Source organism: Squalius cephalus, assembly GCF_949319135.1.
Source record: "Squalius cephalus genome assembly, chromosome: 11".
NCBI lineage: Eukaryota > Metazoa > Chordata > Actinopteri > Cypriniformes > Leuciscidae > Squalius > Squalius cephalus.
The window spans coordinates 26,219,680-26,243,318 of NC_137132.1; the positions used below are offsets into that span (position 1 = coordinate 26,219,680).

Consider the following 23,639-nt stretch of genomic DNA (forward strand, 5'->3'; position numbering starts at 1 on the left):
ACAACATGACTTTCTCCCATGACTCCTCTGGATCATCCAAATGGTCATTGGCAAACTTAAGACGGGCCTTGACATGTGCTGATTTAAGCAGGGGAACCTTCCGTGCCATGCGTGATTTCAAACCATGACGTATTAGTGTATTACCAACAGTAACCTTGGAAACGGTGGTCCCAGCTCTTTTCAGGTCATTGACCAGCTTCTCCCGTGTAGTTCTGGGCTGATTTCTCACCTTTCTTAGGATCATTGAGACCCCACGAGGTGAGATCTTGCATGGAGCCCCAGACCGAGGGAGATTGACAGTCATGTTTAGCTTCTTCCATTTTCTAATGATTGCTCCAACAGTGGACCTTTTTTCACCAAGCTGCTTGGCAATTTCCCCGTAGCCCTTTCCAGCCTTGTGGAGGTGTACAATTTTGTCTCTAGTGTCTTTGGACAGCTCTTTGGTCTTGGCCATGTTAGTAGTTGGATTCTTACTGATTGTATGGGGTGGACAGGTGTCTTTATACAGCTAACGACCTCAAACAGGTGCATCTAATTTAGGATAATAAATGGAGTGGAGGTGGACATTTTAAAGGCAGACTAACAGGTCTTTGAGGGTCAGAATTCTAGCTGATAGACAGCTGTTCAAATACTTATTTGCAGCTGTATCATACAAATAAATAGTTAAAAAATCATATATTGTGATTTCTGGATTTTTTTTTTTTTAGATTATGTCTCTCACAGTGGACATGCACCTACGATGACAATTTCAGACCCCTCCATGATTTCCAAGTGGGAGAACTTGCAAAATAGCAGGGTGTTCAAATACTTATTTTCCTCACTGTATATATTTGCTTGTTTATTCTGTGTGGCCTCTCAATTTTCCATGTAATAACTGCCTAGTGGTCGTTCTTGTGGGCGTAATTCCACAAAACATGAAGAATTTCCGAACATATATAAGCAATAGTTTTTTTTAGAAAGGACATTTTAAAAGAGAAAATTCTTAGAATTATGGAGAATCATTGAATTATGAATAATTTACTGTCATTTTGTGAATATTTAGTAATCAATAAAAAAGTAACTGTAGTCTGATTACGAGTATTTAATTTTAGGAATCGAAGAGGGCTCTCTTCTCTTCTTATTGATGGCTTTTAACGTTACTTTAAAGGGACAATATGTATCTTTTTAGGTAGTTATCTAAAATCAATATTTTTATTCATAAATATGTCCTCAATGGTGTCCAAATACCTCTGCCAATGATCTGACTTGTCCTCGTAAACGAAGAATTTATTATCTTTATATACATTGGACGGGTAGGTCCACGGAGGTTTCCATGTAGTTCCGCCATCTTGAAAAACTATAATAGCAGAGAGGGACAAAAAGTACTAGGCCAACGCGTTTCCACAACGCGTTTTCGTTCAGAGCCAACGTCACGTGACTGAAGCCAGCAGAAGCGGAGGAGCAGAGCAGAGAGAGGCGCTTGTCACTGCCGCGGCAAGTTTAAAAGGCTGCACTGCACGGTTAAGTCACAGGATAACGAGTCATCTTCGTCGAAAAAGTCCAAAATAAGACCGTAAAATGAAACGTGACCGGAGATTACAAAAACAAGGGTTTATGTCGGGATAGCTAATGCAGGAGAAAGCTTTCAAACGAGACGCTGAAGTTGCCTGCTTTCTTCTCGACAGGTAAGTCAATCCCAGCAAACATTGGTCCGACGGCAACGTCGTGTCCCTGGCCAAAAATAGTCGCGGTATGACGGCATAAATCTGTAAAAATATGTAACACAGAACATTTCCTAAAAATGCATTCAGACACATTTGTACATGTCTACAGTTCTCTGGGGTTGCATGTATAATTGTTATTTTGACTTTTAGCTACGTGTAGTTCAATATATAGTGTATCGGGTGAGAGGACGTCACCTGGCGACGTCTTTTACACGTGCATTTATAGTCCATCATGACCCTCCATCATGAAATCCTTGTGAAATATGCAAAAGCTGTGCTTAATCCTTGCATGGTTAATACTGCAAAAATTAATTTAATTGCCCAAGTAGTTTTTAAGAGGTTGTGAAGACGTCCACTGACGTCCTTTACACGTCAAGGCTGTGAACAGACGTCCATGATGTCTTTTACACGTCTAGTCAAGCAAGACAGAAAGAAAAACAGGAATTATCTTTATGAAATACACGAATTATATACAAAGTAAATATATTTACTTTATCTTGTTTAAATAAATTATAATCACACAGTTCCCAGTGTGGTTAAGTGAATGCAAAGCCTCTGCATTTAGTCATTATTTCAACCTGTAGCCTACCTGATACGTTGTGTTTTTTTATTTTTTTATGGAATGTGCATATACATGTAAAACAGAAATATATCTGGTCACCATTTATGTCTGAGTTGGATGTAATTGCCAAAACTGTGCTGCCAAGATGTAACAAAAGATCTCCCGACATTACCAAATCCCGCAATAGGCTAGATTATCTCACGAGATGTTAACGCGTTTTCCCCATAGACTTCACTCCGGAACACTGAAGTTTGAACAACCACGAAGAGAGGAGGAATTGAGGCCCATATTATTAAAAATCTACTGTTGGGTACGTACATTTTGTATTATTAGATTCACGTGCTAGAGTTTTACTTGTTTGACATGAATGAACCGAAAGAAATGATGCCCACATTGTCAACTGAAATTGGCTAACTGAGTTTGGCTAAATTAGCTTGTAGGCTAAAAGTTAATTTGAACTTATACAACGGTATACCATAGTATAAAGTATGTTTAATGATACAGTCAAAGTTATTACTGTAAATTATTAATGTAGCCTTTTGAGAGTTTCTTTCAGAAAGTAAATTATCTGAAGTAGAATGAAATGTTTAGCTGGATTTGAACATGTATGTTTTCAGTAACTGCTTTAAAAATATTTTGTTATTTTAGAATTGCTAAACATGTCTATTCAGGGGACATCACAGCCCACCTGTCTTTATCAGAAATGTCCTGTTCACTTTCTCACTGTTACACACCTAGTTAAGGGTCTTTCTCAAGGGCACCACAGTGGTATTGAAGAGGCAGGGGACAAATGCTGTTCCCCCCGCCCCCCCCCCCCCCCCCCCCCCCCCAACTGATCTAACACCAATTTAAAGCAGAACATCTTTTATACAATAAAATACAATGTAATGCATGTTGATTACTTTTTTCTAATGTTTCATTCATGATTCATTCATCTTGTTCCATGTTTTTTTTAAATTTAGCTGAAGACCATAAAAATATTTTGAAAATAAGTGCATGTCATTTACCTCAAATTTTTAATTTTCATTTATTTTAAAAAGAAATATATTCTCTTCCCTTAGATGCTGTGAAGAGGTGGAGCCCACATGCTACAGACACTGAAATTGATGCAGCAATGGCAGAACACCTGAAACACGCTCCAGGAAGAGCTGGGGGTGGTGGATACAAAAAATTAGCCAAACAATGTGTTTAAGGGATAGTTCACCCAAAAATGAAAATTGTCATCATTTACTCAACCTCATGTTTCAAACCTGTATACCTTTCTATGTTATGCTAAACACAAAGATGTTTGGAAGAATGTTTGTAACCAAGCAGATGTCGCTTCCCATTAACTACCATAATATTTTTTTCTCCAATAATGGTAGTCAATGGATGCTCTATTTGCTTGGATACAAACATTCTTCAAAATATCTTCTTTTGTGTTCAGCAGAAGAAAGAAACTCATACAGGTTTGGAATTTGGTGAGTAAATTACATAATTTTCATTTTTGGGTGAACTATCTTTATATAATAATTCAGTATTTTGCAATTGGTATTTTAGTTTGGTTAACAAATCGAGAGCTTAGAATTATAAGGTTCTATCTCCGTTTATTGAGGATCAAAGTTTTTAAACTCGGTTTATGTTTTGTGAGATGTAACCTTTTTATTTTATTAATAACTACTAACAAAATTTTTTTTTTACAAAAATAACACCACACAGGCATTAATAAACACCTAATGGATCAGATTGTCAAAAACTCAATTTCGACCAAAAGTGGAGATAGAACCTTATAATTCTAAGCTCACGAAATGTTAAACATTGAAAAAAATAAAGAGAAATTTTGGCTGTTCAAGATCAATAAAATGTTGTGCTTAATCAGAACATGCTTCTTTTTTGCTTATGTCCACAAATAATGTGTTATTGTTTTTGATGTACACGTGATTAAAACGTTTTATTGACGTTCAGGTCTGACCAGGGACGGACTGACAATCTGTGCGTTCTGGAAAAGTCCAGAACGGCCGTCCAACCGAGGGCCGTCGGCACAAAAAAAAAAAAAAAAAAAGTCTAATAAAGCAATATGAACAGCCAACAGCAGGGGCAATAATATGATCACTTAGGCCTATATGCTACGTGTAAAAAACAACAACTGAGGAAGAAGAGTCGGCCTATAGCCACTGACAGAAAGTTAGTTTTATAAGGCTGCACTTTTAAATTTGCTTACATTATATTTGAATAGCAGTGGTCTCCAACGCCTGTGAGTTGCCTGCTAAACACATTCTATAAATAGCCCCAACTTGCCGTCGCGGTTCCAGACTTCGAATAAATGGTATCATTTTGCGACCTTTTCAACTAAACGTTTCAATTTGAACTTTTGCCTCTACAAAATTACCCAACTCTCTTCGATTTTACGCTGTCATTCGCGTTGCGTTTGAGAAACATCAAATGCAAACATTTTGGGCAAACGCTCAAAAAGTGGAACAAAACTTGTTTGATCTGAGCAGCGCATTATCTGCTCGGCCCAAAAAACAGCGATCGCGGACAAAGCAGCTGTGCTGGCTGATCTCGATCACGCGAACATTAGGCTATTACACAGAGCTGCGCGATCCACTGACAAGCATTTAAATTCAGCGCAGAATTCTCTGTCTCTATTATAAACCCACAAATGACTATGTGATTTAAGCTTGTAAAAAGCCAGATGAAACAGCGCTGATATTATCAACATAGGCTATTGACGCAAAAAAAACAGGCGAAACATTGTTCCGAGAACAAACCAGCTAGAAGACATTTCACACCAAAACTTATGAATTAACTTTAGTAAAACAAACTTTTTTTGGCAGAAATGTGCCTGTATTCATATTAAAAATGCTGTTATATTAATATAGTCATGTATTAAATGTAGCCAAATGCAGTAATGTTTTGTTTAGAAGTTATGGCAGTTTATTTGTTTCTTTCTTTTTTTTTTTTTTTTTTTTCATTTATATTTATACTAAATGTTTGGGCTACTGTTTTTGGTAACACATACAATAGGTTTATAGAAAATCAACAAAAAAATCAATAAATATTTTCATAATTTTTCAGGAATTGTTTTTTTTTAAACGCTTGTAAATCTGAACCAGAATATCAAGATATTTTATTATTTCCCATATGATGGTGAAAAGTAAAAAAGCTTCACCATGTATAATAAATATTGGAGTATAACAAATACAAATTCCTTCTAGATTATTTTATCCCTTGAGGTAGCCCTCGCACACAAAAAGGTTGGACCCTGGTATATAGTAACTATATGTTTTATAATTACAAGTTTGTGTAATTTGGGGTTTCTGTAGCCAGTGACATTTCATTATTTGTATTTTATGGCATTGTACATTTTTTGTTTTTATTTGAAGGCTGAGGCTTCATTAATAAACACAACCCCAATAATCATCATTGGTTTTGAGATGTTATTGCTGTGAACACCTTGTCTGATAGGCTACAGTATTGTGGCATAGTATCAGGACATCCTGGCTAGTGTCTTGAGACTGTCGCACACGGCTAGAGGCGAATGGCCGGATGATGGGCCTATTTGGGAGAAAGTCCAGGGCTGTTTTTTAGCCCCAGTCCGTCCCTGGGTCTGACTGGACCAATTTTGGACCTTTTTAGAACCTTTGTCAAGATGTGTAAACCTTGATTGCCTTTCACGATGTTACACAATAGGTGTGTGATTATTTTATATGCAGGCTTATATATAGGGGAGCGCGGGGCACAACCTAACGCGGGGTTAGTTGTAACACGCTTGTTTTAAATACTTCCGCACATGCTTGGATGACGAAACTTTGTTTATTTACTAGTTGCCATATCAACACTATATAGAAAAAAAAAAATCCGCCAAAATTATTTTATTTTTGGAAGATATCCATAGACATTTATTAAACCATAGCAAAAGTAAATTTCTTACTTAAGTTAATTTTTCATCTCTATTTTTTGTGTTTATTTAAAATAAGACAAATCTTATATTATTTTAATCTCCAAGATGTTATTTAACAGTTGCGATAGTTATTTAATGTTTCGCTAACTAGCAGAAGACACTAGCAGGGTTTAAATCCCAGTTGTGCAGGCGGGGGCATGTTGTAACACTGCGTTACAATGAGTCCCTATTAGAAATATGCTATTATTCTATACTTTTATTAATTTTCTTGAGAAAATGTGAGAAAAAGGTGAATAAAGACTGAGTGTCAATGTTCAGAAATTACTAATTATTTATTTGTTTTGAACTATGTTGTATAGCTGTGTTTTCATGTGTTCGTAGTCAAAACTCAAAAATGAGTTTATATTTAATTATTAAAAATTGCCATTATTTTATATGAAAAAGTTTTTTAATTGTATTTTATTTAGAAAATATTTTAGTTTGTTTTGTATATTTTTTTTATTAGATCAGATAACATTTTAAGCTGCCATATGTTATGTTACAATGTGCCCCACACATGTTACAATGTACCCCACCTATGGGGCATGTTGTCACATTTCACTTCCATTCTTTCGGGGTATATCAAGAAAAAAGTATATACTGTATTAATAAAACAAAAACACATAATTGTAGTAGACATGTGGGAAATTAATGTGGGAAAAAATAAATACTCTGAACCATAAGTAGATTTACACAAACTGAGAAAGTCAAAAAGCGTTAGGTTGTGCCCCGCTCTCCCCTACACTTAAATTATGCAGCAACACATTAAAACACATATGACGACGCTTTTACACGTCCAGGGACGCGCAGAAGAGACGTGGAATTCACGGCCAGAAAAGGCTGTCAAAGACGTCGGTTCAACTTTCATTTTGGAACTGTTTTTCAACCATGACGGGACGTCTCTGTCGGACGTCTTTTCAACGGTCATTAAACGTCCAAATGTTTGCTGGGATGTTACGGTCTTAATTACAGGCTTTTTATTTGTATTTTTTTATTAGCCTATATAGACCAGCGTTTCCCAGCGGGGTGACGCGGCACCCTGGGATGCTTCTGGCGAGAGCAGGGGTGCTGTGTAAAAAAACAATTTTTTACCATCAATCTCGGATCGTCGGAAGTCTCTAATAACAACAAATAATGCGCACAAATTTATAATAAAAATGCAAATCATAAGTTTTCGGCGTTGAATTGCGGAGGTTGCGCTTGCGTGTGATTTTATTCCCGTGCCTTATTCCCAGTGCGTCCACATAAAGCTGCCTATTTTTCATTGATGCGCTTACAGTCAAATACACACGACAACGTCCGTCTTGCCGCGTATTCACATAAACACATCGGTTATGTCCGTGCTGCTGTCAACGCAACGCGTGCGATTAATGTTTTTCAGTTTAACACGTTAAAAATATTTAACGCAATTAAAACAGCATTTTTTTTTTCTGTCATCCTTTGGCTAGCGTTACATAATCACGTTCTTCTTCATGCAAATGCTTCTAACCATGCAAGCAAGAAAATACAAAAGAGAATGCTGTCTTGGTTAAGGAGTTTGTAAAGCCTTGATACAATGTCATCCTTTCACTAAGTGATGAATATTCAACAGTGATGAAGCAGTTTATCACGTGCTGTCGAGTGCACGTGAATGTGCAAGTTATGTTCAATATTACTTGCAATTCGTAGTATTTATATTGCACCCAGTGTGTGATGTGTACATACATGTATGTATGTATGTATGTGTGATCATCACATTAACAGCTGAAACGCTTGCTATTTTAAGTTTATCAACGCGATGTTTCTAATTATGTGCCGTTCATTTAAATCACTTCATAATTAGTTTCGGTTTTGAATGTTTTACTATTTCTGACCACTGGGTGGCGGTGTTGCATACGATTTTTGTTGCATGTATATTAATTTATTTATTCTAGAATTGAACTTCATAATTTCTTTATTTGAGAAATTGGTTGCTTTATGGAAATATGTTTTGTGTAATAATACTCAAGACATATGTTAATATATTTCCCTTTGTAGACCACACACATCTAAACACACTATTAAGCTGTAAAGCCTGTACAGCTGTGTTGTGTACAGCCAAAGACTGTCAACAATAAACCTCCTTTGCATGGAACTGATCGAATCCAGTTTGTTCTGATCGACACCCTGTTGAGGAAAGCTAGAAATAAACCATCACCTATTACAGTCCAACCTTTTCAGTTATAATATCTAGCATGTATAGTTGACCTAAAACCGAATTAAATAGTGCTAACTAAATTAATATTAATGGCTAAATGATGGAATGTAAACATTCATGTAAGAGTATAAAGTATTGAACTGATTTTCTAAAATGGGCCTCAAAGTATGTTGGGTAGACTAGTGTGGTGCTGGTGGATATTGAGCAGACATAAGTCGTCCGGTCAGAGACGAAGTACACTTTAATGAATTGAGGCTTGTAGAGACAGTTACAGTCGTAGAATTGAGTTGAGTGAACAATTGCAGTACAAGTAGTAGAGGGTATGACAGAGTAGTTTGGAGTGTAACGTAGTATGAGTGGTTCTAAAACAAACAGAAAATAATAATACTAAATTAGTCATGAACAGTAATAACAAGAATGAACACAATCTGTCAATTATACATACATTATGTATATAATATACACATAGCAATCGATTCAGACATGTAGAGACTATATTAGCACTTAAGAAAAATGACATCACGTTCTCTGACACGTGAGGTGACTGGAATCGATACATATGGTTTCATTAATATGAACAATCTCCCTTTCAAAGTAAATAAGAACATACAAATACCCAAAACGACCCAAAGGGACACATAATTACAATATAATACGTAAATATCAATATATAACTGTCTGTGTATGCTTTCACTAGCGCCGTATATGGATGATGCAATCGACAATGCGTGTTGCGTACATACGCGATTATAACTAACTAACGCAGATACAATCAATCTCACATTCAAATCGCAGCTCTTTAAAGATAATGAATAACATAAAACAAATCACTCACTTGTATATGAACGCACTCTGCAACAACAACAGTAACAGCGGGACACTAGCAAAGTCTCTATACGAGCTCTCCGAACTGCTTCTGGTCAATATTGACCCGTTAAAAGGAAAATTACTGAGTCATCAGAGTAATGCGTCTTAAAGTCACAAGGGGGCGCTAATGTCTCAATATATGCATCGCTGGCCTTTTCAACAAAGTATATACAGTTTACAGACCACAGAGTCTATTTTTATATCCCCAAATGGCGATGTATCCTGGGGGATACAAACATTTACAGGCAGATTATTAAAAAAGTAAAAATTAAATTCATAAAATTTTGACATGTAAGTGTAATTGTCACACCTGGGGCCCGTTCTTCGTACGTCGCTAACTCACTTAGCTGGATTTGATTGTTGGCGATTTGGCATGATCTTGGATTGTTTGGTTCTTCAACGCTCATCCTGGACTTGCTGTCATAGCAACATGTGCGCAAACTTAAACCTGCTCGGGAGCAGGCTTATTTCATGTTAACAGGATTGATCCCGGCTTCATAAGCGGAGCTGATACGGGAAGTCCAGCGCAGCGCGATAGTGCACTTTCTGAGATAACAGTTATATATTTTTTTTTCTCGTGATTCGTGAGATTGTCGTTTTTTGTCGCTTTTAGGTTTAAAAAACAGTTTTTGTTTTTTTTAGGCATTTCCAAGCCACTTAAAGGGATAGTTCAGGATTTTAGACATGAATCTCTATAGCTTCCCCATAAGCAGTGTGGTGCATTGACCATGACTTACCCCCGACAGCGTCCTGTGAGCCGAGCTCCGGTCCAGTTTTGGTCAAGATGAAATTAGTCCGGCAAGTTTGCTGGGGTCACGGCAATAAAGCTTTTTTCTTCTCAAATCAATATGTGTTCAAAAGAGTGATATATTTGCAGCACAAAACCGCTGTCTATGGAGAGGTCAGACCTCGTAATGGCTTGGCACTATTTTCTTCCCCGTCATATCACTGCGCGCTGCCGCTACCTACAGCCAGCTGGGAGCTGCGCAGGCGCACACCACTTTTTCAGTTGTTCGGCAGTGTTTACAGCAGTGTTTACGTTCTCAGAACAGCTACACGAACGAGCTAACATAGCTACTCACCAAGAGCGATCAGTTTGTACAAGCTTTGTGGCTCCAGCTTCAACTTGTTCAACTTCTGTGTCCATCCTCTCTCTTTCTGTCCTTTCTAACTCCATCTGGCGTAACTCGTCATCTGTGTATTCAGGTTCGTAAAGATATCCTTTTGGCTGTGTGTCGAAGTCAATGTTGTCATCGTCGCTGCTGTAGTCAGACATGTTATCGTTCTCTTTACGAGCTGTAAACAAAGTGACACGTGCGCGGCTCCCAGCTGGCTGTAGGTAGCGGCAGCGCGCAGTGATATGACGGGGAAGAAAATAGTGCCAAGCCATTACGAGGTCTGACCTCTCCATAGACAGCGGTTTTGAGCTGCAAATATATCACTCTTTTGAACACATATTGATTTGAGAAGAAAAAAGCTTTATTGCCGTGACCCCAGCAAACTTGCCGGACTAATTTCATCTTGACCAAAACTGGACCGGAGCTCGGCTCACAGGACGCTGTCGGGGGTAAGTCATGGTCAATGCACCACACTGCTTATGGGGAAGCTATAGAGATTCATGTCTAAAATCCTGAACTATCCCTTTAAGACCCAATGTTGTAAAGCATTTTTTTTATTTTTATTTTTTTAGCCTATCATAATTTTTTATGAAGATCATACAATCATGACCATGCCGATTACAGATATGTCACTCAGGCTTCACTAACGTGATTGGTACCATAGACTATAGGCTACCATAGACTGCCATCAAGGCCTCAATGAAGGGGATTATGTGAACAGAAAGGGGGTTCACAATGTAAATGTGCAGCCCAGTACTATTGTGATTCTTAATATTCCAGATTAATAATATTATATCAAATAAAAAAAAGGCAGTTGACTAAAATCTTCCATATCACAAATGTGAAAGCAAAATGGCCAGGATCTGTGCATGACTTAAGAATTTTCAGAGATTCACATTTATGCACATTATTTGAAAGTGGTAACGAACGTTCCACAATTAAATATCAAGCTCACTGTATTACATACACTTATGATGATCCTAACAGAACTGCACAGGTTGCACACCTGACAGGGCCTGTGACATTGTTGCATGTGCCATATTACACAACATTGCACAACAAAAAAACACTTTTCATCAAATGTTTAATAAAATAAAAATATGCTTAGTTCCTTGAGTTTTATTTCAATTGTTCTTTGTAAAGAAAAACCAGTGGTCAAGTGCCTGCAACAAGAGATATTAGACACATGACACATGCAAAAAATAAAAAGGAAAAGTTGGCTATACACTGCCCACCTGTAGGCCTATGTCTCCTCTGTCTGTGCAGACTCTTCTGTAGGCCTTTCTGTAGATGTGGAATCCTGCAACTTATATTGCAGCCATAAAGCATACAAGTATAAATTAAGTAAAGTTATTTATGCACTTGCAGGTAGGCTAGTTCCTCCATATGACAGTAATCTGAGAGGGTTTATTCACTGTCCAGTGCAATGGAAACAAATGGTCTTTACAAAGTCTTATACTTTCTTTCCTTTGGAAAGTTAGAAAATGTCCACTTACTGCACATATTTCAGCACCACTTTCTTGGGAACAGATACAAATGTTGGTGTATTGTGTAAAAGTGCACAAAAGAGGAAAACACAATGTCATTACAATGAACTACACTGGGGGAAAATGTGATCAATAACTCATGGCAAAATATTTTTACATTAACATAAGTTTATCAGTTTTCACTTTCACAAGTCAAAGCAATTCATCATTACTCAAGATTTAACAGTGGAAATGACTATACGGCCTTAATTTAATGCAGCAAAAATTATTTTACAGTGTAGGCTACTAAGATCTTTTCTTTTCTTTTTTTTCTCAGCCTTTTTCTTGGTTGCTTTTATAAACAGACAACCATTTATTTAACAGTGCCTTTTATAAAAGTAACTATAATATAACTAAAAATGACCATTATGTAGAATATTTTTGCACTTCACTTTTATTTGTTCTTATGTTCTATTGTGGTGTGTCTGACATTACAATGAACAAAGTAATTATGCAATTATTAAAATACAAATATATAGGCTAATAAGTGATAAAAACATCTAACATGGCCACTTCTAACGGATTTAAATTGTCTGCTACTTTTTGCCAGCCCTCTCTCCTGGCTTTTGCAGACTTTGAGGTGTTCCCTGGCGTTTTGATTAAACATTAAAATTCCGAATAAACTTCGACTATTAGTTCTTGCTCTGCTGAGGAGAAAAACTGAGCGTGCTCTTTGGCCACGCTGAGCAGCCAATAGCAGCGTTGCTGATCAATGTTTCTACTATCGATACATATCCCCTTTTAACCAGCGCATGAACGCGCAATTATCTCAGATAACTCAATCCAGCGATACTAATCATATCCGGCAGGTGTGTTCGAAGAACCGAGTTAGCCAGATCATGATTCGCACGATGATATCATCTTGGATGCGTCATTTGATCTCGGATGTAATAAGCAACGTACGAAGAACGGCCCCTGCTGCTGGCTGATCAGTTAAATAGTATTTATTTGAAAAGAAACAAACAGAAATAATTCAGCAAACAAACAAAGATCACTTTCAGGTAGCAACATTAACACAAGACAAAGTACAGAAGCTAACTGAGGGTATAAATACACAGTGGTAATGAGGGACAGGTGAGACTCTAATCAATTAGGCAATGACGAATGATAATGGCAACCAAGGAAACAAGAACACACCAGTACTGGGGCTCGTTCTTCGTACGTTGCTTATTACATCCGAGATCAAATGACACATCCAAGATGATATCATCGTGCTAATCATGATCCGGCTAATTGGGTTCTTCGAACTCACCTGTTGTTTATGATTAGTATCGCTGGATTGAGTTATCTGAGATAACTGCGCGTTCATGCGCTGGTTAAAAGGGGATATGTATCGATAGTAGAAACATTGATCAGCAACGCTGCTATTGGCTGCTCAGCGTGGCCAAAGAGCGCGCTCAGTTTTTCTCCTCAGCAGAGCAAGAACTAATAATCGAAGTTTATTCGGAATTTTAATGTTTAATCAAAACGCCAGGGAACACCTCAAAGTCTGCAAAAGCCAGGAGAGAGGGCTGGCAAAAAGTAGCAGACAATTTAAATCTGTTAGAAGTTAGATGTTTTTATCACTTATTAGCCTTTTTTGTATTTTAATAATTGCATAATTAGGCTACTTTGTTCATTGTAATGTCAGAGTCACCACACTAGAACATGGGAACAAATAAAAGTGAAGTACAAAAATATTCTACATAGCCTAATGGTAATTTGTAGTTATATTATAGTCTCTTCTCTTCTATAAAAGGCACTGTTAAATAAATGGTGTTCTGTTTATAAAAGCAACCAAGAAAAAGGCTGAAAAAAAGAAAAGATCTTAGTAGCCTACACTGTAAAATAATTGTACAAATATTGCTGCATTAAATGAAGGCCACATGTAATGATGAATTGCTTTGACTTGTGAAAGTGAAAACTGATAAACTTATGTTAATGTAAAAATATTGATCACATTTTCCTGAGTGTAGTTCATTGTAATGACATTGTGTTTTCCTCTTTTGTGCACTTTTACATAATACACCAACACTTGTATCTGTTCCCAAGAAAGTGGTGGCTGAAATATGTGCAGTAAGTGGACATTTTCTACTTTCCAAAGGAAAGAAAGTATAAGACTTTGTAATGTCTATTTGTTTCCATTGCACTGGACAGTGAATAAACCCTCTCAGATAACTGTCATATGGAGGAACTAGCCTACCTGCAAGTGCATAAATAACTTTACTTCATTTATACTTGTATGCTTTATGGCTGCAATATAAGTTGCAGGATTCCACATCTACAGAAAGGCCTACAGAAGAGTCTGCACAGACAGAGGAGACATAGGCCTACAGGTGGGCAGTGGATAGCCAACTTTTCCTTTTTATTTGTTGCATGAGGCATGTGTCTAATATCTCTTGTTGCAGGCACTTGACCACTGGCTTTTCTTTACAAAGAACACTTGAAATAAAACTCAAGGAACTAAGCATATTTGTCTTTTATTAAACATTTAATGCTTTTTTTTCATTTAATGATTAATGATGATCAGGTTGTGTAATATGGCACATGCAACAATGTCACAGGCCCTGTCAGGTGTGCAACCCCTCAGACTTTTCAGACACTGAAATCTTCCCTTTAGTTAGCTGAAGTTCATTTTTATTGTGTGTCCTTGTCCTGGCTAGAGCTGCATTGTAACTGGTTTGGGTCAGGGAATGGGGTCATAAAACACCTGTCTGCAGGAACATGTCATAATCACCTATGAAAAAATGCAGTTCTGTTAGGATCAATAAGTGTATGTAATACAGTGAGCTTGATATTTAATTGTGGAACTTTCCTTACCACTTTCAAATAATGTGCAGGAATGTGAATCTCTGAAAATTCTTAAGTCATGCACAGATCCTGGCCATTTTGCTTTCACATTTGTGATTATGGAAGATTTTAGTCAACTGCCTTTTTTTTATTTGATATAATATTATTAATCTGGAATATTAAGAATCCCAATTGTAACTGGGCTGCACATTTACATTGTGAACCCCCTTTCTGTTCACATAATCCCCTTCATTGAGGCCTTGATGGCAGTCTGGTAGCCTATAGTCTATGGTACCAATCACGTTAGTGAAGCCTGAGTGACATACTGTAATCGGCATGGTCATGATTGTATGATCTTCATAAAAAATGATAGCCTAAAAAAACTGCTTTAAAAAAACTGCTTTACAACATTGGGTCTTAAGTGGCTTGGAAATGCCAAAAAAAAAAAAAAAAAAAAAACTGTAAACCTAAAAGCGCCAGGTAAACTCCAAATGACACGACAGACAGCACTTTCCATCAAGTTCTCCGCATCTCCAATAGTGTAAAGGAAAGAGCCACTCGCAAATAATCTTAGGGCAATGCAAACAGTTTGTGCTGTATTTAAAGCCAGACTCCGACAAGTCGAAAATAAATGTGCGTTTCCAACAATTTAATAATGTAAACGACAATCTCACGAGTCACGAGAAAAAAAAAACATCTCAGAAAGTGCACTATCGCGCTGCGCTGGACTTCCCGTATCAGCTCCGCTTATGAAGCCGGGATCTAATCCTGTTTACATGAAATAAGCCTGCTCACGAGCAGGTTTGAGCTTGCGCATCTGTTGCTATGACAGCAAGTCCAGGATGAGCTTCGAAGAACCAAACGATCCAAGATCATGCCAAATCGTCAACAATCAAATCCAGCTAACTGAGTTAGCGACGTACGAAGAACGAGCCCCTGAACACAGGCAAAGTAAGACACAAGAATATAAAAATAAAAGTCTGTGGACACAGACACAGAGAATACATAAGCTGATGCTTAACAACAACTTTTTAAACACGCAAGTCCCCTCCAAATATGTGAAATATATCAATTTTATTGGAAGGTGAGTAGATGTCCCACTACAGGGGGTCATGCTGTTTTACATGTGTTCTGTGAGCTAAACAATGAATGTATGAACAAAGTCACCAGATCTAAATTCACATCAAACACCCTTTTAACATGAAATCAACTATGCTTTTCCTGCCTCTCCCCACAGCCTCTCAAATTCCCTTTTTAACTTTTAGTCTTTCACTTTCATTTCATGAGAAAAGTTTTAATAAGTGTTCAGTTTTGTTTTGTTATAAAAAAAAAAAAAGGAAATGAAACCTCTTTTTTTTTTCTTTTTTTTTTGAAAACAGAAATGTTGATTGGAAACTACATAGTCCGTGCAAGGTGGTGTAGATTTGAGGAACGTGATGTGTGCCAACTGCTGTTAAACCAATTTCACAAGCACACTAGTGTCCAGTATAGTCTACACTTGAAAATGCCTTATTTTACTTGGAAAAGAAAATGAGTGAAAGCATCACAATGCATGGAATTGAACATAAAAGCAAATCTCTAACATAGTCATCTTATTGCAGATTGCACAGTATGCGGAATTGGTTTAACATCCAAGCCATCCAATACTACGGAATATGAATATATCAAAGCAGTATTAACTTATTCTTACTGTATTATTTCAGTTTACAGGCATTTCAAATATTGTACTACTGGAATTCTTGTATTTGTTTCAGTTTGATGACATCTAAACTTAATTGATACTATTATGCATATAAACATATTTTGGCTTATAGCCTACAGTTCATTCTTTATATAATAAAAGCTTTCAAATATGATATTAACACACAGCAAGTTTTTTTTCTTTTTTTTTTTCTTCAGTTGCAAGACCTTTTTAGCATTGAACATTTCCAGCACCTTTATGAGTCAACAGATTTGTTTGCCTTTTTTGGTCTTTCTCAGTCTCTGTCATTTCTGGTAGGGAAGCATGTGTCAATTTCATCAAACGTTTGCATAGATGGATTCATCTTTCAAGGAGATTTCAGATGACAATGGTCCCACATAATCCTAATTAAAAAGAAGCAAAATATGTTACAGACATTTAAACAAAAAAGATTAGGTTCACTAAATAATACCTTTTAATTATAAATGTAAAGTCCCATGCAGTGTTGTTTTAAAGTCACAGCTTTTGCATATTAGTGTCTGCATACAGGATTCTTAAATGTGTTGTTGTCAGTTCTAACAGTTAGTTGATGTGCAAAGAGTTCAGTCGAGGAGATTTTCACACAAACACATTCAGATCACAACAAAATCAACACTCTTATAAATGTCTAATGAATTGTTGCACTCAAACAGACTTCTTAGTTGTAAAACAGTGTTTTCTTACTGATGTAAATTCGTACTTACCCCCCAGTTGTCATAGTCATGACCGTCCGGGCTGTTTGTGTAAATATCTTCATCACAGCCTTTCTCTTCTTTAATGCTTTGCATAAAATGTTAGATAAAAAATCATTGGTAAGAGTTCTGAAATAGTTACAGGGAACAAACTATATAGAATGATTCCAAAGGTTTGGAATTATTAGGATTTTTTTATGTTCCATTTTATCATATATGAGTCTCTTCTGCTCACCAAGGCTGCATTTATATATATATATATATATATAGAGAGAGAGAGAGAGAGAGAGAGAGAGAGAGAGAGAGAGAGAGAGAGAGAGAGAGAGAGAGAATCAGACCTCTTTGGGCTTGTCTTCATTTCATTCTGTTCATTCTTCATTGCAGGCTGTTGTGTAGCTCTGTTCCCACTGCAAGAAAAAATAGGTATTTTAAAGTTGCCAGAGAACAAATTTTCTCTGAAGAACAAAAAAAGAACAAAACAAATTGAGTGAGTAATTTAACGTGTAGCTAGAGAGAGAAAGAGGGAGAGAGAGAGAGAGTGAGAGCGAGGCAGAGAGAGAGAGAGAGAGAGAGAGAGAGAGAGAGAGAGAGAGAGAGAGAGAGAGAGAGAGAAAGAGAGAAAGAAAGAGAGAGAGAGAGAGAGAGAGAGAGAGAGAGAGAGAGAGAGAGAGAGAGAGAGAGAGAGAGAGAGAGAGAGAGAGAGAGAGAGAATACCCTTACCGGTGTCTTCTCACAACATACACCAAAACGCCAACTAAAACGACTAAAATAGCTGATGCAACAGCAATGTATATTATTATGCCTGTGAAAAGAAACAAACAAATATTTGAATGATTTTTCCCCTCTGCATTAAAACAATGATAGAGTGCTTTAAAAAGGCTGGATGTAAATTCTCACCATTTTGAGGAGCTTCCAAAGTGATAGAAGAGCTTCCCAAACTGTTATTGGCAAAGCACTGGACAGTCTCGGGTAAACCCAGCCAACTTTGTACCGTGAATGTGGTCAGAGACTCGTTTTGTTTGATGCTGGAGCTGGGGAAGGTTTTCGAGAAATCTGGACCAAACCACTTGACTTCGCTGGGAGGGTTGGAGTCCACAATACAGACACAGACTGTCAACATCGCTCCCTGGCAAGTCGATTCATTTTTAATTTCAGGAGAATCTAAATTAGATAGATGATAGATATATCTTAAATCAAAACCAGCAATCTTCTTTCACTAGCAATACCAATTTAAACATTGATTGTTGAACCTTCACACATACTTACACAATATATTAAGTTTCCTTGGACTAGAACTGTTTCTTCCCTCTGTGTTAATGGCTGTACAGGAAATAGCTTCAGTATGACGAGACACTTTCTCCAGTTTATAAGTGGGTCCATTTCCTGGCAACGTCCCATTTAAGCTGAACCACTGGTAGCTGTTAGCAGGAGGGTTGCTGTTACTGGAGCACGTCAGTTCTGCAGAGTCATTCTCCTTCACTGAGGGTTTAGTCACCACGGTTACTTCATATGGAGGATCTGATTTAAATAAAATGTTGATAAAATGTCATTTTTTTTGTCAACAAAGGCCTGTCTTTATCAAACATTCATTTTATTTAAAACACTTTTTTCAAAGCAATTAAAGTTGGTATGTACGTAGAAGTTTATGCCGCCTCCTGATACAGTTGGATAATGTAAATGTAAGTGTAATCGTATAGGGACTTCCAGCAATTAAATTGCTGTCAATGAACACAAAAGGATAGGTTCAGTGCAAATTAAGCTCTATCATGTCACAATATTTCAGTTGTGTTCAGTTACTGTCAGTTTTCATGGACGTTTAGGGGCTATTTACACCACACCGTTTTCAACTAATAAATATATATATATATATATATATATATATATATATATATATATATACAGGTGCTGGTCATAAAATTAGAATATCATCAAAAAGTTGATTTATTTCAAGAATTCAACTTAACAGGTGAAACTAATATATTATATAGACTCATTACATGCAAAGTGAGATATTTCAAGCCTTTATTTGTTATAATTTTGATGATTATGGTTTACAGCTTATGAAACCCACGAAATCAAAATCCCAGAAAATTAGAATATTACATGAAATCACACAGTAATTACACAGTGATACCATGGTCATTGAACCAGGTTTTGGTTATTTTGGCAGTGTGGGCAGGTGCAAATCCTGCTGGAAAATGAAGGAAGCATGAAGCGCTCTGGAAATGTCCTGGTAGACGGCTGCGTTGACTCTGGATTTAATAAAGCACAGTGGACCAAAGTCCTCTTTTCTGATGAGAGCAAATTTTGCATCTCATTTGGAAACCAAGGTCCCAGAGTCTGGAGGAAGAATGGAGAGGCACACAATCCAAGATGCTTGAAGTCCAGTGTGAAGTTTCCACAGTCTGTGTTGGTTTGGGGAGCCATGTTATCGGCTGGTGTTGGTCCACTGTGCTGTCCACTCAACACAGCCGTCTACCAGGACATGTCCAGAGCACTTCATGCTTCCTTCAGCAGACAAGCTTTATGGAGATGCTGACTTCATTTTCCAGCAGGATTTGCACCTGCCCACACTGCCAAAATAACCAAAACCTGGTTCAATGACCATGGTATCACTGTGTAATTACTGTGTGATTTCATGTAATATTCTAATTTTCTGGGATTTTGATTTCGTGGGTTTCATAAGCTGTAAGCCATAATCATCAAAATTATAACAAATAAAGGCTTGAAATATCTCACTTTGCATGTAATGAGTCTATATAATATATTAGTTTCACCTGTTAAGTTGAATTCTTGAAATAAATCAACTTTCTGATATTCTAATTTTATGACCAGCACCTGTATATATCTCACTTCACACATCGTTCATCATCCTGTTGCAAAATTAAACATCTGAATGCAGAAGAACGATGTGTGAAATGAGAAAATTTCACACATCGTTCATCTGCGTTCAGATGTTTAATTTTGCAACAGGACATTTTCTATGCTATAATTTATTTCAATAATAATAAAAAAAAACATTTATGATATATCTTACATTTCAAACAATGCAGAAGCAAAATGACTAAACGTAAAAAAATAAACTTTTACAGCCATGTTATCTTTGCAAGCACAAAATGTTATTTAGTCTAATTTAATATTAATATTTTAATAGTCTAATTTAATATAAAGTAAATATTTTCCTTCACGTGCCCCAGCACAGCGAGGACACCAGATTCCCCATTTATTTGGACACTTTTATCCCCTTTTATCCCCAAGTCGATTCGTTTTTAATTTCAGGAGGATCTAAATTAGATAGATGATAGATATATCTTAAATCAAAACCAGCAATCTTCTTTCACTAGCAATACCAATGTAAACATTGATTGTTGAACCTTCACACATACTTACACAATATATTAAGTTTCCTTGGACTAGAACTGTTTATTCCCTCTGTGTTAATGGCTGTACAGGAAATAGCTTCAGTATGACGAGACACTTTCTCCAGTTTATAAGTGGGCCCATTTCCTAGCAACCCCCCATTTAAGCTGAACCACTGGTAGCTGTTAGCAGGAGGGTTGCTGTTACTGGAGCACGTCAGTTCTGCAGAGTCATTCTCCTTCACTGAGGGTTTAGTCACCACGTTTACATCATATGGAGGATCTGATTGAGATAAAATGTTGAACAAATGTTATGTCAACAACTTTCTGTTCCTTCATTTCTTTTCATTTTAATCAGAGGCACAAACTGACCAAAAATATGCAATTTGGTGCATATACAATTTGCTTATATTTATATAGTCAAAAAAGTAAGATACAATTCTGAAAATGTAAGGTATATTAAAGAGAACTTTATAACAGCAGACTAATTAGATAAAATGCATACAAATATAATTTGTCATTGTAACTCCCGTCTCCCAATATTGTCTTATTGAGATTATATTTAAATGTGAGTAGAAGATTGTAAAAAGAAAAAAAAAATCATCCAAGTTTTGATCGTGTTGATAATTTAGAGGCTTTAGAAATTTGACTATTAAATATGATACAATTAGGCGTTTTAGGGTTAAGTTAGCATGCATTTTTAAGACAGTGGTTCTGAACCACAGGTCTAGGGTTCACTAGGGGGCCTCATAGTAAAAAAAAAAAAAATATTCGAGGAAAATGCAGTTCTTGAAACATTCATCACAAAATGGATTGTGGTTCATTATTTGGCATATTGAAGCTTTTTTTTAACACCTAAAAAGTTTGAAAACAAACGTCACTGTCATCCTACAAAATATCTAATTTGAGGGGCCTTTGACTATTGTGTTGGATGGGGGGCTTTATAGTCAAAATGTTTGAGAACCATTGTCCTAAAACTATTAACTAGTGCTGTCAAATCAATCAACCATGATTTATCACATCTAACATAAATGTGTGTATGTAGGCCTACTGTATGTATACGTATGTGTATTTCACAAGTTCACTCTTACAAATAATCAGAAAGAGTAAAAAGTATGTTTATTTGGTGTGCTGTACGAGGGGAGGGCTCTGAACCCAGTGTACTCCCCCATATCACTGTTAGGATAGTAACCAGGAAAGCGTGTGGAATCTGGGTGTTGGAGAGATGTGAAAAACTGTTGAGGAACATATAGGTGAGTCGGCTATGTATATAGGCAATGTATATACAGGCAATTTGAACGTGTTCCTCCCGAACTTTGTTAATAAAACATATGTTAGATGCGATTAATCGATCTGACAGCACTACTATTAACAGCAAACAAACACACATTTCTATTAGCGTCTGATCATTTATTTTTCCTAAACTCACTTAAAGCAAACTTACATTTAACTTTGAGCGTTTTGTAGCCAGTCACTGTCTTCCCTCTAAACTCTGCAGAACAGCTGAGCTTTTTATTGTGGTCTTCTCTAGAAGGAGTGAAGGTAAGGTTGTAAGATGTAACCTTCCATTGACCTTGACTTTGTGGCTGTGATGGACTCGAGTGATCGCCATCATGGCTCCAGGTGATACGAGGAAGATCTGATGGACAGGAATGTAACACAGTGCAGGTAGCAGTCACCGGATTCCCTGATGTCACTTCATCTTTCACAGAGACGGTAGGTTGTTCTGGTGACTCTGGTAAAGACACACAGAAGGACATGTGCCGTTACTGTAATACGATATATCACAATAATGAGCATGCACGAAATTTATGTCGTAGGCACTTTAAAATACAGCGGAAAGTTATGAATTATTTAGATCTTTAGAATGGATTTTTAAAATAATTTTCCATCAAAGTTGACAAAAACTGCATGTATGCTACGTCAGAGGCATGTACACTCTGGTGCAGGCTAAACAATGCAAACAACACAGATGCATGACAAGTGAAGGACACGGCTGTATAAAAAATGCACACTGACTCTCTGACAGCAGATAGCGCTTACGAATGTCACGTTTCAGTTTGTGTGTGGACTTTCTGTTTGTATTTTTGACCTGTTCATTTGTTATGTTTCCCGCCACTCCTTTGTCTCTAGGGTTACTGTTATTATGAGTTAATTTGTCCCAGCTGTGTCTGATTAATTATCTCGTTTCTGTTTGCTATTTAAGATGCACCCTTGCTTTCAGTCTTGGTCTGGTCTCTGTTGCATTAATGTGTGTTTACCCTGCCTGTCAGCTTGTTCTAGAGTAGGCTATTCTTAAAGTTTGAGTTTGCATCTTTAATAAGAGTCTTCAGTCTGTTCCTGAGATAACCACAGTGTGACAACGGAACAGCAGTAATGCAGCCATTACACCGGTAAACAAGTAAACAAAACAGGCTGTGCTATTTTCTGTTTCTGAACATATGTTTTAAACAATCATTTAGATTTTTGTATTTAGGTGTTCATCACATCACATCACATCATCAAATACTTAATATGTAAAGACTTAGGCTATTTATTTTCAAACATTTGTTTGCACTTTTTAAAATCTGGAATAAAACATACCGTTAATTCATACCGTGATTGAACAGAATCATTTTATTGAACAAATTTCTCTTACCTTTCACTGTTATAGAAACTTTTTTCGCCCCATAGGTATACTTGTCCAAATTTTCAATCTCAATCCGGAACATGAATGGCCCAGTGTCGCTCTTACGCAGAGAGCTGATTTTCAAAGAACAATCGTTTTGGTGCAGATCACCAATGAGGTTAGTGCGTCCTTTGAATGCCTCACTGATTTTTGAGGTATCTGTATGGAATACGTTTGACTCATCATTCACTGTGTACCAGACTCCTGTAAATCCTGTGTATGTCTTTCCTCTTGCTGGGTAGTTGAACGTACAGGGAATCTCCACACATGAGCCAAACAAACCCACCACTGATGCAGGCACATCATTGTTCCATTCGTTAGCATTAGCAGGGGACACTGAAAGAAGAATGATTCAGTAAAAGGTATTATATTTTATCTTTTTTCATATGACAATTTAGTGACCAATTAAAATATTTTATAATATTTTCTGTTTATTTTAATTGTATATCAGTGACAGTACATCATGTAACATTCGCACAGGTTTCCTTTATTTATTTATTTATTTATTTTATTTATGTATGCAATGATTGTTTCATCTTAGTTTGAGTCTAAATTAA

The 23,639-nt window shown here is 36.8% G+C and overlaps 2 protein-coding genes across 4 annotated transcripts in view; one reads left to right on the plus strand and one right to left on the minus strand.

Moving 5' to 3' along the window:
• LOC307167340 (B-cell receptor CD22) overlaps positions 1 to 23,639 on the minus strand; it is a 98,978-nt gene that overhangs the window by 74,716 nt on the left and 623 nt on the right. The window contains exons 3-12 of one of the 2 annotated variants that reach the window (XR_013822755.1): positions 23,053 to 23,418; positions 21,859 to 22,149; positions 20,446 to 20,697; positions 18,322 to 18,573; positions 17,953 to 18,216; positions 17,776 to 17,857; positions 17,394 to 17,462; positions 17,068 to 17,143; positions 15,578 to 16,728; positions 12,802 to 13,016 (exon numbers count right to left, since the gene is read on the minus strand). Coding sequence is in view for 1 of the 2 variants with exons in the window: in XM_079886364.1 (XP_079742490.1) it covers positions 18,322 to 18,573; positions 20,446 to 20,697; positions 21,859 to 22,149; positions 23,053 to 23,418 (1,161 nt within the window). In the remaining variant the exon portion in view is untranslated. Of the gene's footprint in view, positions 1 to 12,801; positions 13,017 to 15,577; positions 16,729 to 17,067; positions 17,144 to 17,393; positions 17,463 to 17,775; positions 17,858 to 17,952; positions 18,217 to 18,321; positions 18,574 to 20,445; positions 20,698 to 21,858; positions 22,150 to 23,052; positions 23,419 to 23,639 lie in introns of those variants that run through there. The other variant, XM_079886364.1, reaches the window with a different exon arrangement.
• The window catches only part of LOC307167355 (sialic acid-binding Ig-like lectin 14), a 340,868-nt gene that overhangs the window by 15,972 nt on the left and 301,257 nt on the right, over positions 1 to 23,639 (plus strand). Inside the window, exon 7 of one of the 2 annotated variants that reach the window (XM_079886391.1) lies at positions 3,327 to 4,123. The exons of the other annotated variant lie outside the window; for it this stretch is intronic. Coding sequence (XP_079742517.1) covers positions 3,327 to 3,366 — 40 coding nt within the window. The 3' untranslated portion in view covers positions 3,367 to 4,123. Of the gene's footprint in view, positions 1 to 3,326; positions 4,124 to 23,639 lie in introns of those variants that run through there. 2 annotated transcript variants of the gene reach the window in all.